General features: G+C 29.7%; 1 protein-coding gene across 1 annotated transcript in view; it reads left to right on the top strand.

The window, feature by feature from the left end:
• Positions 1-6,299: 6,299 nt before the first annotated feature.
• LOC142328378 (glycine dehydrogenase (decarboxylating)-like) overlaps positions 6,300-19,303 on the top strand; it is a 53,101-nt gene continuing 40,097 nt past the window's right edge. The window contains exons 1-4 of the mRNA XM_075372086.1: positions 6,300-6,634; positions 11,186-11,264; positions 13,509-13,644; positions 16,813-16,977. Coding sequence (XP_075228201.1) covers positions 13,580-13,644; positions 16,813-16,977 — 230 coding nt within the window. The 5' untranslated portion in view covers positions 6,300-6,634; positions 11,186-11,264; positions 13,509-13,579. The remainder of the gene's footprint in view (positions 6,635-11,185; positions 11,265-13,508; positions 13,645-16,812; positions 16,978-19,303) is intronic.

The raw sequence follows: 19,303 nt of genomic DNA on the forward strand, positions 1-19,303 counted from the left end.
GTGACATCTTCACTTTCACTGTTGGGAAATGATATTTATAACCACTGATATTCTTTTGCAGAATTTACTAAATCTGCTATATTATAATTTTCAAACCATACAAAGATCACTTATTTTATTTTTTTTTTTGAATAAGTGTTAAGAGAATAAAGCTCACAGAGACGAAAACCCTTTAAATCATTAATTCACTTTCAGGTGTGATTTTTAATTGCAACTTACCTGTAAATTATAGTAGTAAATAATTTACTTTTTTATCCACTAAAACTTTGTGTACCTGCACTTACTCTGCCTTAACTTAAAATTATATTTTAATAAATGATGTCATTTTGTGATAATAAAATTCATAACAGTTAAAATTTATTATTTTTCATTTTACCTTCAAATAACTTTTGTGAACAAAAAGAAAACAAAAACAGAAAAAAAACAAGGATGTGGTAGTTGTAACTTTTAAAATATTTTTACTATAAATTTATATGTAAATTACAATACAATACCTATTGCAAACAATAATTCCATTTTACAATTTAATTTAATTCCACTGTAGTTATTCTCTCTTTTTAGAGCTTAATTTATTGTTAAATTTATTACAAAATGAAGCTTTATGTCACACAATTACTAGTTCATCAGAAAATTTAATAAGTATATCAAATATTATCAAGATACCGCAAAACTTACTGAAAAATAGATTTAAAAAAAACAATAATAGATAATATAGATAGATGGAACTTTTGATGGCAATAAATGTACTTTTATTGTTTTTCATACACTGAATTGATTCTTAAAGTATGTTCTGCATTACCTACCCAAATGCTACTCAATCAGAATAAGATGCGTATTATAACGTACTTAAAATATCTTACTCAAATGCATGATAAATAAAAGAAAGTGTATACTTATATTGCAATGTTTATTCTTATAGATATTATTGTGCAGTGCACTGACAAGACAGCTTAATAGTAAGTGCACTATAATATTGATAAGGTAATCTAATTTTTATATTTCCATTAGCAAACACGTCTACCAAGCCGTAGCCATTAACCAGTTTTTGGAAAATATTTTAAATTCTTTAAGATAAAAAAATTTCATTTTCAATTTTATGAAATATTTGTAAAACATTTATTTATACCGATAAAACAACTTAGTAGCTGTGGTATCGGTATCTGAAAAGAAACTTTTCAAGTCGTACATTACAAATTCTGAACAAGTAATAGAAATTTTATCATTTGACAAGAACACACCTGTAAATTTAGGTCCTCGCTTCAAGATGTACAATGAGGAGAGCCTCAGGGAAACGTTTTTGCTTTCTTATGTTTATTAATGATCTGCCTTAAAATCTTTAGCCGTTCATTCCAACTCTTTTCACAGATGACACAACTGTATCTATTTCTAAGGATAATAAATAAAAATGGATTGAAACTTAACAGTTGCAGTTTAAAAACATTTTCACTCGATGGATTGTAACAATGTAACTTAAAATATGGATAAAACATTGTGCTTCTCGGGTAGACATAATATTGCAGATTGTGTGACCAAAAATCCCATTAATGATATTGATAGTATCTTTGTTGTCCACAAAAGATAACCTCTGGGTTTTTTGTTTAATAAATTCTTGTGGGATGATAAAACTGATATTTTGTTTACCAAAATGGAGTAGTTTTACTCTGAAGCATCTTTATAAAAACACTAAGCTAGTAATCATTATCGATTACTTTCATGCCTAAATATTTTCTCATATAATGTGTAAACTCCAATTTGTGGGCTTTTTAAAAACATAATCTTTTAGGACAAAAGAAGTGCTTTCAGATCAATACAGAGGCATACTTTATGAAAAGGGACACTGTATAATCAGTTAACCATTGGCTTATTTTACAATTAAAAGATTTAGTTTTAAAGATAATATATTGTTCTGTTGATGAATTAAAAAAAAAGACTAACATATGATTTACCTGCAAGCACTTCAACATGTACAGATGTAAGTGTATATGTTAGAAATGATTTTCAGGAACGATTTCTTAACTGTTAATTATTTTATACTAATATTTTATTATTAATGTATTTACCTTAATATCATTTCATGTCTCTGAAAATATTATAATTTTTTTCAAATTTTGTAATTTGTTCCGATCAGAATAAAGTCGCAAGTTAGGTTAAATAATTCGTTATAATATTAAAAAAAAATCAACCTTATCAACAATTTATATTTTATCCCTAGGGCTTTAGGCCATTTGACAATCCTCAAGAGTAATTTTTTTGTACTTTTAAAAAATTAAAAACATAAATAAAATTTATTAACTATTAATAACCTAACAACAGTCTTCCTTGTTGGAGGGAAATAAGTTAGCCATCGTGATAATTATTAATTTAAATAGAAAATCATCTTCAAATCTGATATGCTGCTTTATTAATTTATTATTATTACAATATGTATAAAATTTTTGGATATTGCTTGTTTTATAATAATCTGTGGAAAAATCTAATATTTTAATAAAATTATTTGTAATTATTTTTATAATAATTATCTGTAATTATGTTCATTCTATAAAATGTGATTAGCATGATTGGATTTATCGAAACAATTTTTCTTTATACTATTATTGTTCTTTAGCTCAAAGAAAAAGAACGGTTGCTCCTACACATATATTCTGGCCGGCAGTTTTCACGTTTTAAACTATAGCCAACTTGTCTAAGATATTTATTTATTTGGGGTTTATTATTTTAGTAGAATCGCTATTGTTTATAAAATTTAATTTTTTTGAAATATTTAACTTAAAAAGTAATAGAACTTTAAATACATCATTTTTATTTTTTTTGAAATTGATATTATACCCCCTGGGTTGGTCTAGCGGCGAACGCGCGTCTTCACAAATCAGCTGATTTCGAAGCCGCGAGTTTTCCAACATTCAAATCCTAGTAAAAGCAGTTACTTTAACACAGATTTGAATATTAGAAAAACGGTATAAAAAATACCGTTGATACGGTATCCAGATTTACTGTTATCTGGATACCGTTATCAACGCTAACCAGATAACGGTACCGTTATCTGGTTAACGGTACCCTTATCGATACTGTTATCGGTAACGATACCGGTATCTGAATCGGTGTCTGTACCGGTATCGGTACCGTGGATAAAGATGTTCTTTGGTGGTTGGGTTTCAATTACCCACACATCTCAGAAATGGTCGACCTAAAACTGTACTAGACTACACTTCATTTACACTCATACGTATCATCCTCTGAAGTAATCCCTGACTGTGATTCCTGTTAGCAAAACTGTATAAAAAGAAATTGAAATCAAGTTATATACAGAGTGTATAACAAAGTTCAACCAGAATTTTTGTAACATATTCCACATGTGAAATTAATGGAAAAAGTTCAAATAAACATACACCCTTAAATGCTTCGTTTGTGAGTAACGGCTAATGACAGATTTCACTCAAGATTTCAGCAACCTCAGTGAAAGCGGTCATTCTGACATTTTTTCGGCATTAATTAGGGGGGAGAATTAGTGATTGCTATGGATTTTTACCTTAAAAATTGAATACAATACCTACCAAAACTGTATCTACAGTAGTTTTTAAGTAATCTGTGATGAAAATCAATGAATTAGAGTTACAATCTATATTTATTTATCACTAAATTATGGTCCCTATCAATGTCTGCTCCAGGGTAAGTTTTCCAGTTGACGAGATGATTTCTAAAACATTGCTTAACCATGTATAATCTATCTGATACCTTGCAGTATCACCTGGTTTTCTCCATGTATATATTCTTTTATTTTGATTTTTAAACTGTGTGCAATTACTAAATTATACTTCATGCAAAACTTTGTCCCCTCTTTCATTCCTTTTGCCCAGCCCATATTCACCCATAATATCCTTCCTTGCTTTTTCCAGTGCTTGCATTCCAGTCTCCAAGTATTATTAAATTTTCATCCCCTTTTATGTGCTTAATTGCTTCATCAATTTCTTTGTATAAACTCTCTACATCATCATCATCATGATGAGCACTTGTAGGCATATAAATGTTAACAATCGTTGTCAGCCTAGGTTTTTTATTTCATCCTTATTACAATGATTCTGTCACTATGCATTTTGAAGTACTCTACTCTGTTCCTATCTTATTCTTCATTACGAAACCTACTGCTGCCTGCCCTTTATTTGAAGCTGAGTTAATTATTCTAAAATCATCTGCCCAAAAGCAGTTTTCCTCTTCCCAACGAACCTCACTAATTCCTACTACATCTACATTTAATCTATCCGTTTCCCTCTGTAAATTTCCTGATCTACCTACCCTTTTTTAGATTTCTAACATTCCATGCTCTGACTCGTAGAATGTTATTTTTTAATTTTCTGGTGACCCCTTCCTTAGTAGTCCCCAACCAGAGATATGAACGGGGGACTAGTTTATCTCTGGAATATTTTACCAAGCAAGGCACTTTCATCTTTGTTATGAAAATGCAGACTTACATTTTTTTGGAAAAGCAGCTGTAGTTTTCTATTGCTTTCAACTGCGCAGTACTCTGAAGATTGAGTGATGACAATATGGCCGTTTATGTCCTCTTTACCTACGCCCTTAACAACTACTGAAAGAGCTGCTGCCCTCTTTCAGGAATCATTCCTTAGTCTGGCTCTCAACAGATGCCTCTTCGATATGGTTGCACCTTTGGTCCAGCTATTCTGTATCGCTGAGCACTCAAGCCCCCTCACCACCGGCAAGGTCTCGTGATTTGTAGAGGGATATAAGTTAAAATAACTTTTACTAAAATTGTTACTTATAATTACCAATTTTCTAATAATTTATCAATAATTACTCTAACAAATATAATGAGTAAACCAGGTTCATATAGATTATACCTGTAGTTCAACCTTTACAGGCCCTAATGTGTTTTATTCTGTAATATTAAAAAAAAATTGATTGGGGATAAAAAATGTATTTAAACCAAACCCAAAAGACAGAAATATCTGCATTTTGTAAGCTATTTTAATTAAAATGAAAATATTTACAAAGATCAATTTAATGCAAGTGAATTTATAATGTACATGTTTATGTCACCAAAAGCATTCTGTATAAATTACGTTTTAAAATATACACAACATTAATACTTATAAAAATCAATGTAATACTATATCATGATTTGTGAAGATTTATATGAATTTATATCGATTTGTGAAGGTCATTATACTAGTTTTATTAAAAGAGGAAAATATATATATTGTGAATGATATGATTCAACAAAAAAAGTTTGCCAAGAAATTTCTCAAATATGGTACTTCAGATATTCTAAATAAATAAACAATTAATGAAACCCATCTTACCAGCATGTTGAAATCAATGCATGATCTTTTGGCTTACTTGAAAGCCATCATCAGGAGATAAAATTATTTAATTAAAATTAAAAATTTAAAAGCTCACATGTAAAAGTAATGACTGTATGGTCTTACCAGTATAGGGAAGGAATACTGATGTAGAGAACATGGAATACAGGAATAATCCACCAGAGTACATGTATCTTCCTTCCGTATAGTGGTAGGACCACACAGTTAATGACTGTTTTAAATTTTAACTGTGATCTTTTAAATATTTTAAACTTTAATAAAATAATATTATCTCCTGATGATGGCTTTAAAGTAAGCTGAAAGATCTAGTTCATATCAACAAAATTTCTGTAATGTAGATAAAATTGTTTTTAACAAAATGATACTGATATCAAAAAAGATTAAGAGACTACATTTCTTTTATAGCATTAGTAATACATAACTCATTGCTATGAATCGAATAGAATCGATTCGTAATTGAGAAAGATTTGGTTTCCCGTCGCCTATCCATTTCATTGTTAAGAATTGTAGAAAGAATCTGTTTCTCCTGCAAACCGATTCTCGATTCTTTCGTTCTGTATAAAGAGTCGAATCGAAGGAACGACTCGTTCACGATTCTTCCCATTACTAGATAGCAGTCGATCGTCAATTCAAATGATCGAAATTTTCAGGTTAATTTTCTAGTATTGTAAATAATGTGAGGGAGAGCCATTTCCCTAGATGAAAAAAATTATTACTGTAAATAATATTGTTTCAGCGTTGTGTATGATTTTTGTCTTTAAATATCTTTTTTTGTAATGTATATAGTTTATAAAATGATTTATAAATAACATGTGATTTTTCAAGTATCCTAATTTATGTTGACCGGTAATTCTTATTTAACGGCTACTAATAATGTCACGAGCAATTTTTAGACTTAGTTTAAAAAAAATTACTGGTTTTTTAAACGTTTGTGTTGGATTGCATAGAAAAGTAATATTTAATAATAGGACGTGCTTTCATACATTCAATAAGAATTTCTCTTCTAAGAGAGATGATGAAAAACTATCGGCTCCTAACCGTTTTGAAAGAACTGAAGACAAATCAAAAGAAACTTATTTAGAATTATTGAATCATTTCAGGGTTAGGGAGACCCATAAAAGAGGACATGTGGAATTTATATATGCTGCCATGAAATATATGAAAGAATTCGGTGTTGAGAAAGATTATGCCTAAAGCAAAATTTGTTGCCCAAAATATTCTTCAAGTTGAACTCATGCATTATCCTAAGCAGCAACAGTGTATATTAGTAGATCTTTTAGAGCAGATGGAATACAATAGTAAGTATTTGCTTATTATAATAATGCTTTTTATATTCTTTGTAATGTTTTATTAATTGTTCTTTTGGAATTTGTACAATTCTACAAATCCTAATGTTTCAAAAATAAAATCTAATAGAATTATTAATAAGTTTTAAATTACGAATGGGTTTAGCAATGTTTTCTGTATTTCAGTTTAAACCTGCCCTGACAGTCTTATTATTGGAAAATATTTTATTGATCTCTATTTAATACCTTGCCTATCTGTCATTGCTAAGATTCATGCTGGTATCTTAGGCAAAATTTATGGCAAATGCAATGCTTTTGTCACATCAAATTCAATAATTTGAAAGTGTGTTTTATTCCTCAAATAGATTGTTAACATATTATCAGTCATTGTTGTAGTGTACATTATTCACTTTTTCGTTTTTTTTTAAATAACACTTTTTGTGATTGTTTCCATTTTGAATTTTATTTAATAAAAAAATGTTAATTGAAATATAGTAGATTCAGTTCATTCTGAGCAAGACTGCAAAAATAGAATATAGATTTATGTGTTATGCAGCAGTTTTATTTTGACTTTAATAAGGGAATATTTAATTAAACAAAATAAAAAAATATCATTTGATGAGATCACTTGAAGTTAAAGGAATACAATGAAAGGTAAGTTTGACAGATGGTACAGAAAAAGTTATATGTATGTTATCAAGGTAGTTGTAAATTTTATATCCTGTCTGTGAATGTAGTGATTTAAAACTTATAACCTCTATGTCTACAGCCTCTCAATGAATTATGACATGTCACATTCAGATTTATACAAGCTAACCTTCTAAAATTAATCTGTAGACTAAATTTGCATTTTGTTCCCGTGCTTTTCCAGAAACCAATTCGGGTTCATCTTTCTTTTGTTCTAATCTTCTATAAATTAAAAAGTTTACTGCAGAGATATGAAACTTACATTCAGATTGTTTACCTGTTTCTGCTTACTTTGGTATCTTAAAAAATAGATCATTTGTTAAAATCTGAGAGAACTTTTCAAATCTAATAAATTGCACTTTTTATACTTTTTGCTTACACACTTATTACGTATAAAAACAATTTGTTTGGTTTGTTGGAAAGATTAATATTTTGTTAGAAATTAATAAAAGTTATTTTTAAAATACTGAAAATATTTCTTCCAAAGGTCCTTCAGAGCAAAATAGTAGCATCATCTTCACTGGAGATACTGCTGATGTTTATAATGTTGCTCATTTAAAAACTCAGGATACTTCTTAAGTTCATAGTTAAGTCTAAAGAAGTATGAGTACCAGTGCACATTCATATTTATCAGATGACTTCGCAGCTTTTATAAGATCTGGTTGATTTTTCCCATAATTATAACATTCAACACAGGTTTTGTTGAAGTAATACAGACAAATTAGTAAGTTTTAAACTGTTTCACTGAAAGGCCGTTGGCTCATTAGTCCACTGAGATGACATCACTGAAAAAATTCTCTCCACGTTTGCATGTGAGCTGGTATTAAAAATAAGTATTGGAACATTTTCAACAAGTGAGAATACTGATGCTTATCCATACTCTCAAAGCACCTAATCTACTTTTCACTTGAGTTTAAATTCTCCCATTTAGGCTCTCCTTCGTCGTGCTGTTTGTCCATTAAAACTGTAACCGTGCTCTTTAGGCAAAGAAACTGATCATAAACCTCACTTTTTGGGAAAGAAATGTTTTTGAGGTAAAATATGTCTGATTTTTTTCTATTTGATCCCAATTAGGGATTGGCTTTAGCATTATCCAGTTAAAGGTGGATAAGTGCTGAAGGGACTCACTCCACTTATCCAATTAACCATAAGCTGTCTGGAAAAATTCCTTACATTCCCCATTAAACATCTTATCACTTTCTTTCTCTTTAACAACTATTTGCTTAATTTTAAACGCAATAAAGAGAGATTCTTTTTGTTCTTTAAGAGCCTTCAAAGTTTTGTCGAGAATTGATTTAACCTCAATAATTGAATATTTGAAGATTCAATTGTTTTTATTTTTTTTTTTATGAAATAAAGACAGCTGCTTGTAGAGAAATCACATATAAGCCTCACTTAGTGTGGTTGAGAAAAAGTCCATGCGTATTTTAGGGGATTTTTCCTGATTGAGTAACTACACCTTCAAAGCTTCCTGTAAACTTAAAATTCATTCAACTGCAGGCGTAAGAGATACCCATCTTGTTCTTGAGTGGTAAAGCAACTGTTTGTAAGTTATATCAACAAACTCACAGAAACTTCAGTTCTGCTTGTGTAGAGAAGTAGTTGAACAGTTTGACAGCTACTGTGTCAAAATCCATTGCAAGGACATCAGCTGCACAAGAAACTGTATTGTGCAATGTGTGTGCAGGGCACCCAATCCCCTCTATGTCTTTCCGCAAATTACCTTGCAGTTTGTGGAAAATGTTGTTTACCCCTTTGTGGTTCGCACCTCCAAAATTAGCCTTTGTGTTATCACCACAAAATGACGAATATTTATCTAAAGGGAGGTTTACTTCAGCTAGGCTTGCTTGTTAAGCAGTAGATGGTTATGGTATCTGAACTGTTATCTTTCAGTGATGAAACCTTTATTATTTTACTGGTAATATAATCATCTTCTTTAAAATATTGAACAACAGGAAATATTTTTCTGCTTTATGGTCACTAGCATCAGTTGAAACTTCATAATATGGAATTTCTTCTAATTCTGAAACCCAAGTACTAACTGAATGTGAAGAAAGCATGTAACTGATAAATGAGTAGCTTTAGTGCGTGCTGTTTATTGTTTTACTGCAACCTTAGAGTCGGGATAAATATTCGGATTTAACTTATTTGAATAATCAAAAGAGCGATGCTATTTTACAACATATGGTACCTGCTGTAAGATCAGCAGTAGCTATGATTATTTCTTCTTTCGAATCCTTTTTCACAAAAAAATTCGCCAATCATCTTAGAAGAATTCACACCGTACATGCTATTTTTATGTTTGTTTTTAAATGGTTTAACAGATCAGCTCTAATGCCGTGACTTACTGAGATGAACTTGTTGCAGAAAGAACAATATGCTTCTTCTTCATTCTTCTCCTTTTTAATAAAAGTTCACCTTAGAATATTGTTCTCTGAAATGACATTTTCATTTTGACATTGTACATGCAAACGCTACACTAACATGCAGCAACTTAAATATGTGCACAATGAAATAGCCTAAACTCCAAAATAACAGTAATGACACAGACTGTCTGTGAGCAGTGAAGTGACTAACCTTGATTTGGCTTTTGTTTTGGTTTGACATCTGCTGTCTGCAGGCAGGCGCGCAGGTCAGAAGTTGTCAACCCTCAACGCATAAAATTTCCCTAAATTAGAGTGAAATTTGTCTTCCGAAAAATAATGTTTACATTATTTACCAAACCGGGATAATTTAATATCCTGAAAATCCTTCTCGGGACACCAGGACGTTGAGGATAAAACAAGTGACAGTCTCAAAAAATCAGGACGTACAGCAACTCTATTCATGCAGGATGGAGCCAGACCACTCACAGCTAATGTTGGTTTAGACTTTTTGCATGAAACTTTTAACGCAAATGTCATTTCAAACCGATTTCGTAATCGTTTTGTGTGCGAATAGAACTGCCCCCGAACAGTCCTGATTTGAATCCGTGTGATTATTTTCTTTGGGGATTAAAGAAGGAAAAAAATTTTCCTAAACATCCTTGTACAGTGATGGAACTGTGGGTCCCGATCATCGAGGCGTGCAATGAGATAACTGAGGATATTTGTCGTCGAGTTACTAACAATGTAGGAGTTCATGTTGATGAATTTGCTAGATGTGATGGTGGTCATATTGAACATATGATAAGCAGAACATAATCTCCAGGTATATACTAAACACATTGTATTTTACTTTTCTGTATCGCGATTCAAATAAATATTTTTTAACAAAACCAAATGTTAGATAATTTTATGCACCACTCTGTATACATACTCGTATATATTAAAAATAACGGCAAAATATTAAAAAAAAATAGATTAACAAAAATTATTAGGTAATGACTGCAAATAGAGTTTCTCAGTATTAAAGTCATATTCTTAATGTCTGTCTATTTTGTCTGTATAGTAATATATGGCTAAAATACGACTGTTTCATTAACTGATAAACATTTTATCCAAATTCATCCTTGCAAAAAGATGAATTAAATTAACTTAAAATCACATATTTGGTCATTTCTTTTATCTTTTTATTTATGTTAGGGCTTTTATTGTATGTACTACTTTTCAATAGCATACTAATATAATGGTGTTCATTACTTTGCTAATGATGTTTTCTTGATCATGTTGTTGCATTCTCCTGGTGGTTTTCTGTAAATTCCTAACTGAAGTTTCTTTTCAATTTTTTTTGATGTTCATATCCAAAATTATTTTCTATTTCCTTTGTGTGTACTAAATTTTTATGACAGATATTGAGTCTATATCAGTCTGAATTAATTTAGTTTGTAATTTAAACTTTATGAATAAATTGCACTATGAAATAGAATATATTGATTTGTGGTTTATTATTTTTTAGTCATTGGATGAATTAAGCAGTAAGGCGGTTCCTGATAATATAAATCTGAGAAGACCATTACATTTGGATGAGCCTTTAGGTAATACATTTTTAATGGCTTTATGTATTTTTTAAGAATTTTATTTAAATCCTTTTGACAACACAAATGTTTTCAGCAAAAGTGCTGCTGTCATTGTTGCACTATGATTTCAATTAAAATTATTAGTGGTAATTTTTTTTTAAAACCACGTAAATAAGATGTCATCACACACACACACACACACACACACACACACACACACACACACACACACACACACACACACACATACATGCATACATTCATACATTCAATCATACATATATATATATATATATATAATAATGTAATTTTTAAACAAATAACATTAATTTAGTTGACAAACAGATCTGGTTCAAAGATAATTTGGATGACAACTTATTTTCATATCATTTTCATGACATATATATATAAAAAAGAGATATTCCAATTAACATTTTATTGTAAAATGTATCTGTTTCATTTTTAGTTAATCATAAAATGATATGAAAATTCTTTATTGGGCTTTATGTTTTAGAGACCTAACAAAATATAATAAGCATTAGTATTGCAATTAGTCAAAATTTTGGGGATCTAACTTCTTTAATTTCTGATTGTTTTGAGTTAAAAAAAAGGGTAAAATTCTGTAGGTGTGTATTTGTTTGGGTGTTGGGATTTATCTACCATAATGTGTCTAACATACATTCATGAAATTTCATATGATAACCTGCATATACGTAATATCGATGATGTTAAATTGTAATGAAAATTGAACAAGGTGGTGGAATTAATTACAGCTAAGAAAGTTTTGTAACCGTACTTTCAATTAAAAAGAATTGTAAAACAAAATATAAAAGCACAAACAAACAAAAGCAAATAAAAATTTCACCAACACCGATCAGGACTTTTAACATAAATGTGCAGAGCTGATTTAGTGTAAAAGATTTCAAGCCATCAGTTACTGCTATTACTTTGCTTTGTGATCTTGCTACTACTATAGATATTATTAAAATATTTTAAAGTTATAAAATTGTGAAAATCTTGCAGTTTATTTGAATTTTATCCCATCATATTTTTGTTTGTTTTTTGATGAATCAAATATTTTTTATACTTCTGTTGATGCAACACATAATGTCTCTGGAACTCAAAACTTGTTCCACAAGTGCAATGTGTGAATTGAGATATACAGAATGTTGAGGGAATATCTTGAGATATAGCAGGTTGCAGTTCATATCTGAATAATGTCTTAAATTTTGTGACATAAATGAAATGCCTCACTAAAATTCTACATCCTCCCAGGATAAGTAGGGTATCCTGAGAATGTCTTAAAATTCAAGTAAATATAGAAAATCCCTGAAAATTTTTAAATTTATCTTTTTAATTTATCAATAATAAAATTAATATTATTAAATTTAAGTTTACAGAATCCCTTTGATTCTTTGAACTCCCATTCTCACAGAATTTATGTAGCATAATTTAATTATAGGGAACAGAACTGGTTAACGGGCTATCAATGTTATTATATTGTTATATGCGACTAACCTTAAATATGTTGTCATCTAACAAACAGAATAACATAAATTTTACCCTTGATCGTGTAAATTTGAGGTGACCATTACTATATTCTACCCAGCACATTAAATCGAAAATTCCTAATCCAAATTGAAAACAGTTTGTTGGTCTTTTCTTATAGTTAAGGACTCTTTGTAATACTTGAATAACTCCCAAATAAAAGTTCATAATGCTTAAACAGTTAGTTTAATTCTTTTCTTTGTAGAGAGGGGCAATTCCTGCAATACCCTGATTGCAGTATCAGGATGTTGGAAAGTTTTGTAGATTACTTCTTGATTGACACTTAGTACTGATGAACTAATTATTGTTTTAAATGTGTGATTTATTTTATCTATTTGTATATCTTATGTATTGTGGCATTTGCAATGTGAAATATATATTACGCGATGAATTGAAATAATTGTTTATAAAGTATTGTAAAAGAATAATTAATAAAGTGCAACTTTCAAATATATAAAATACTTGTTAGAAAACAACTGACCTTGAAATGGTTCTGACCAATCAGCAGAGATGGATTGGATGCATATAGGTGGTTTATATCTTAAAAATTAATTATATTTAAAATAATTAATCTGCAAATGAATTAATTCATTTGCAGATTAATTCGATTTAGGGAGGTGCACAAAGAACATTTATTGGGGATGGATATAAAGTACTTTGTACTTAACTTTATGGGATTAATTTAAAAATTATTATTCATATTTAAATTTACAGGTGAATATGAACTTATAAAAAAAATTAGAAAAATTGCAGAACTTAACCAAGTATGGCGGTCATATATTGGTATGGGATACCATAATTGTTGCGTCCCGCATACTATAATGAGAAATATTTTTGAAAATCCAGGCTGGTAAGTCAATTTATCTCTGTATTAAATGTTCATGGTTTTCTTATTTTTTTAATCAGTACTTGTTATTTTTCTTTTATTACAAACCTATATAATGCAGCATTATAGTAGAAATCTTTTTTCAAAGTATAGAACAAAAATAACTTCTTACAAAAAATATGGCCGTAAAATAATTTCCTGAAACATATAAGTCAATGATCCCTAAGATAACACGAAGCATTGTGAATTACTATTAAAATACTTTAAGAAAATGCCACAAATTAAACTTTAAAGATAATAAAAAATAATTTTGATCTTACCTAACAAAAGAATAAACAAAAACATACTTTCAGAATACACCAAGAACAATAGATAATTAACATGCTCATCCACAACATCTTAAGTAATCAGCCTCATAAACTATCTGCTTAAGTATAATCTACTCATGTCCCCTAAAGAGCACATAAGGACTCTTCACTACAGAATGTCTAACACCCAGATTCTCATTCCGTGTAACAGCACACTCATCGATAGTCTTATACAAAATTAATAAAAATACTAAAAAAGGTAAGTGAAACAAAAAATACATCATATTAATATATATAAAACATAAAGAATCGGAGAAAATAGCTTATAAATTAAAAAAATCTGGATGCAGTGTGGCTTTTCAAACATTGGTCAGACAAAATAAACAATTTTACACAGAAAAGAAACAACCTGGAATATTTCACTATTCTGTAGTATGTAAACTGAATTGTTCAAACCACACAATTTTCTACATCAGTCAAACAGGGTACAATTTCATTCTAAGATATAATGAATATTATAAAAGCTTTCCACATCAACGTAGAACCAATATTTGCCAGTAATCTTGTCGACACAATAAGCATGTCGACCGACATTAATAATAAACTTGATATTCTTAATTTTCAGAAAAGAATTGCTTATTAACATACTCAAACGTTATGAAATAGAAGAAAATTTCATTCATAACTGCATTGCTGGGACTTGAAGATTAAAATGTTTTATTTTAAATAATGAAAAAGACAAACAAATGTTTTAAGACTGAGAGGTGTTGCTATCATCAACCATATCACACATAAAAATGTAATAATTTTAAGAAGTGAAATAAACAAAGGTCAGGGATAGGGGCAATTACTTTTATACCGAGATTTTGAATACTAGATTTTGGATATCGGTACTCTTTGGGAGTTAGGTTTCATCTCAGAAATGGTTGATCTGAGATTGTACAAGACTACATTTCATTTACATTCATACATATCAATATCATCCTCATTCATCTTCTGAAGTAATACCTTGTGGTGATTCCGGAGACTAAACAGAAAAGAAAAAAGGGATAAGGGCGGGCAATAATGATCAGATGAGGAAGCGGTTATAATGTTACCATTGTAAATAATTACAACCATTGAACTCAGTAAGTCAGGTAAACAAAAAAAGAAGAGACTTAAGAAGCAAGAAATTCATCTCCTGAAACCAGAGTTAATGGAAAAAGATGAAGAAGAAACATTGATAAAATCCAGTTTCTCTTCTTCATCTCAGTCTGTATACAAGAAAGGTGACTGCCTCAGCATTTCTTTGCAACTCACTTAAAGAGAGTGTGTTATCCCCTTCATAAACTAAGGCCCCGTCAGGTGCATCCCTGCTAGACCAAAAGATACTGCCAAGGCCTTCAGAGAACAGAGGAAGAAAGGATGCAAAAATTTAGCAATTCTCCCAAGGATAACCGTAGTCAAAATTTTCAAACTTACACAATCTAATAAGATCAGAACGCAATACAAAATTCCAAATTCCATCCAGTTTAAAAACAAATAATTTTATACCTGTAATAATTTTAATACCTGTTATTAAAATTAACTACATGCCAACTAATTAGAAAGAAACAGCAGCAAGGGATAGAAGTCCAGGGCCTGCAACAAATATGAGGGTAAAACATCTTCCGACATACTTGTGCTCCGTTCCATATTACCTTACAAAAACAGAAAACCAAGGGGTTAGTATTGCTGTTATATTAGTGATTCAGATGTAGTTGCTTTTACTGTAGTGGTTTCTTTTAACTATGAAAAAGTTAAAAGACAGGATTATTGTTGAACAGGATAGTTGTAGGAGAAGTAAGAGTAGAGAGTTTTGAAATTCATGATCTGAAGTAGTTTAACCAAAATATATTTTACTAGATAGATCTAGGAAGAGGTTTCTCCAACATCTTCACCCTTGACTGAAAAAATGCTATTTTCAGCATAAATTTTTTGATATAGATGTTACTAATCAATATTCCTACATTGTATTCATTTTTTTTTTGTAAAGATAAAGAAGAAAAAAATGTACGCGAATTCTGTATGTTTTTGAAATGTATGAAATTAAATTATTATATGAAAATCTTTTTATTTATCCCAGTGACTAATTTATTCAAGTCTTATTATTTACTCTGATAAGAGTTTTAAATTTGACTGACTTAAATCCTGTCAGTTTTATAATAGAATTATTTCAAAAAACAATGTAGTACACTTTATTTAAAAATTTAAGACTTGCTGCCTCTTAAAACAGGTAAAAAATAAAGATATTATGTTTATTAGCTAAATTTAAAAAACCTAGATTGATCAAACTTCTCACAAAACCAGTTTTCAGTTGAATCAACAATTATGAAATAGGAATTGCATTGTGTAGTTCAGTAACAAATTAACCACACATGCAATAACCATTAACACATTAACCACAATAACCACATTAACTGCGTGTTAGTAATGACTGATTAAATATTTAAAAAATTATTGGGACTACATCACATTATGCCACTTGATGTCAGTCATCTCAAAAAAAAACCTACATTAGAGCTTGAAAATTTTGTTCATTTTATCATTAAAAAAGAAAATCATGAATTTAAAAAAAAAACTTTAAGAAAATAGAATGAAAAATGTTTTTCTGAATGCAGAAACAAACCTACTTTTTGATCCTTTAATCTTATGTCTTTTATTTCACGATAGTTATTAATATTATGATATTTTCAAGTTCACTGAAAGTGAAAGTTACTTTAGAGAATTTCAGATAATTGAAGAGTTACTGCAGGTTGCTGTGAGCCAAAATGAAATTCTTTGTTATTTTATTTGAACTATCTGTAATATGTGTAATATTTTATTTGAAATATCTGTAAGGTGTTTAATAGTTTTTTTTTTTTAGGACAACACAGTATACACCATATCAACCAGAAGTTGCACAAGGAAGATTAGAAGGTCTTTTGAATTATCAAACAATGGTTTGTGAGTTAACTGGTATGGAAGTAGCTAATGCTTCTTTGTTAGATGAAAGTACAGCTGCTGCAGAAGCTATGGGATTATCTCATAGGTAATAATTTTATTAAACATAAATTTTAAGAAGTAAAACAATATACCCATGATGTAAGCAATAATTTAATATACCTTTGTGCAAATCAATTGAAAGAAGTACAACATTTTTATATTTCACGGTTAGTCAACCTGTTTTCAATGGTTTTCCACCAAATATTAGCTGAGTAATATTTATAAAGTTATGAGTCTCAAAACTTTGTTCAGTAAATACTCAGTTCTTTCTTTCTTGTTTCTTTATCATATTGTTAGTTTTTTCTATATTTTTTAATATTTATTATGCGAGTAGAAGATTTATAATATTGGATGTACTATTTATAAAAAGGGATGCTATAATTATTTTGTATAAACATGCTCTTCCTTTTTTTTTAAGAGGTGGACAACCCCATTTGCAGGTGCCTAGGCAGTGTCGGGCTCGCTAACAGGTTCTGCAAGGTGTTATTAGGTGTATATGTATACTTGCACACTACCATTAAACCTCCACTCCTGGCTACCCACCTCCTGGTATTGCTAATGAAGCATTTCATCAGGAGGGAAGTAATACGCCCTCACAGACAGTCATACACCAGTTATGCACAGAGAACAGGAACACAGTAGATCATACAAATCTCACCACATACACCGCACAACATCACATCCGATCAATCATTTCTCACACACACACATCAGACACTTCATGCACACAAATCATACACACTACTTACCCGAGGCCGCCATTGAGTACACAGGTGAAACACACTTCCTTTACTCAATGAGATATATCTGCCAGATGTAAGTTGAGTTTAAATATAGTTGAAAAAATAATTGAAATGAATAATTAAACTGGTCTATCCAGTTTGCCAACAGTATCCCTTCATGAGATACTACTTTTTTGATTAAAAAAAAAATTGACCTTTAAAAAGATCTTGTAGAAGCTGGAGTCAAAGTATATTTCTCAGTGATTCTGTCATGTTTTGGAAAGATCAAATTTTTTCAGGACAAAGAGATAAAGTACTTGTTAGCCTAGGAATTCACCAGATATGACTTGATTGAAAACCTGCGGTCCATTTGTAAAATTAAACTCAGGAAAATGGGCTGCACAATAAAAGAGCATATGATTTTATTACTTATAGTTTCATAAACCAAAAGATTTGTAACCAAAAGTGTAAATTTTTGGTTAAATCAATGTTTAATAGGATTAAAATGTTAATTAAACCTAAAGGAGATTGTACTAACTATAAAAATAACTTTAATACAAGTTATTTTATTTGCTTTGTCACTAAAAATAAATAAAGTCATTATATTACAAAATTAATTTTGTTTTAATTAATTTGCATGAGTGTAATTATAAATATTAAAAATATAAATTAATAAATTTTTTTTGTTTTGGATTAACAGAGATGTTTTGCTCACATATTGAGCATTTTCATTGTTCTACTAATTGTAAACTTAGTTTTAAAATGGCTGCAGTCAGATGGGAGTACTCTAGATGAAAATAGAATATTGTAATTAGTGAAAAAACGTTCAAATTTTTTGATTCAATAATAGCCAATGAGAATTTGAGATTTGAAGAATGTAGTCACTAAAAATATCACTTGGCTCCGGACAGATATATTTGTGTATTTCAAATCATTCTTAAGTTTTAAATTATTATTAAAGTCCAGTGAGGTCGTGTTTGTTTAAATATTTTTGTGCGTTAACAGATTTTTTAATTGTGGATTTTAAATACAAATGTATACATTTTTCCTGATGTAACAGTTTTGGTTACTGTTCTCATTGCAGTTTTTGTTTTTTCTTATGTTTGAATTATTTGAGCATAAAATTATGGTAATTTCAATGTGTAATGTAATTTAATGTGTTAAACTCACTTCTGAAGTAATTCTTGGTCACAGAATGGTAATTAAACAATGTAGAAAATAAATGAAAAGTGATAATTTTGTATGATGTAAGATGATTTGATGCATTACAACATATTTTGTAGTATATGTCTGATATATTTTAATACTTTGTGTTCTATTTTTGTGGTTGTTTATCAAAGGAAGTTTAGTTTATTGTTTTTATTTAGTTTCTATATGAACTGTAGTCAAGAATGAACATTTTAGTTGAAGTATGCAGTATTAAAATAACTGTGATAACTTTAACAAAATGCAAATGCAAAAAATAAAAAGCGATGTCATTGGCACATGTGATACTCATCCCATTTGTCCAGTATATATCCCAAGGAATCAAGGAGGGTATTCTTAAAATGAAATTGCTTTTTATGAAGTAAGCAGAGATGTATATGAAATATTTTTTTATCTCACATCATTAGTTATGGAGGGTCAGTTAAATCGGTGGGTCATTTACAG

Source organism: Lycorma delicatula, chromosome 7 (genome assembly GCF_047948215.1).
Source record: "Lycorma delicatula isolate Av1 chromosome 7, ASM4794821v1, whole genome shotgun sequence".
Lineage (NCBI taxonomy): Eukaryota > Metazoa > Arthropoda > Insecta > Hemiptera > Fulgoridae > Lycorma > Lycorma delicatula.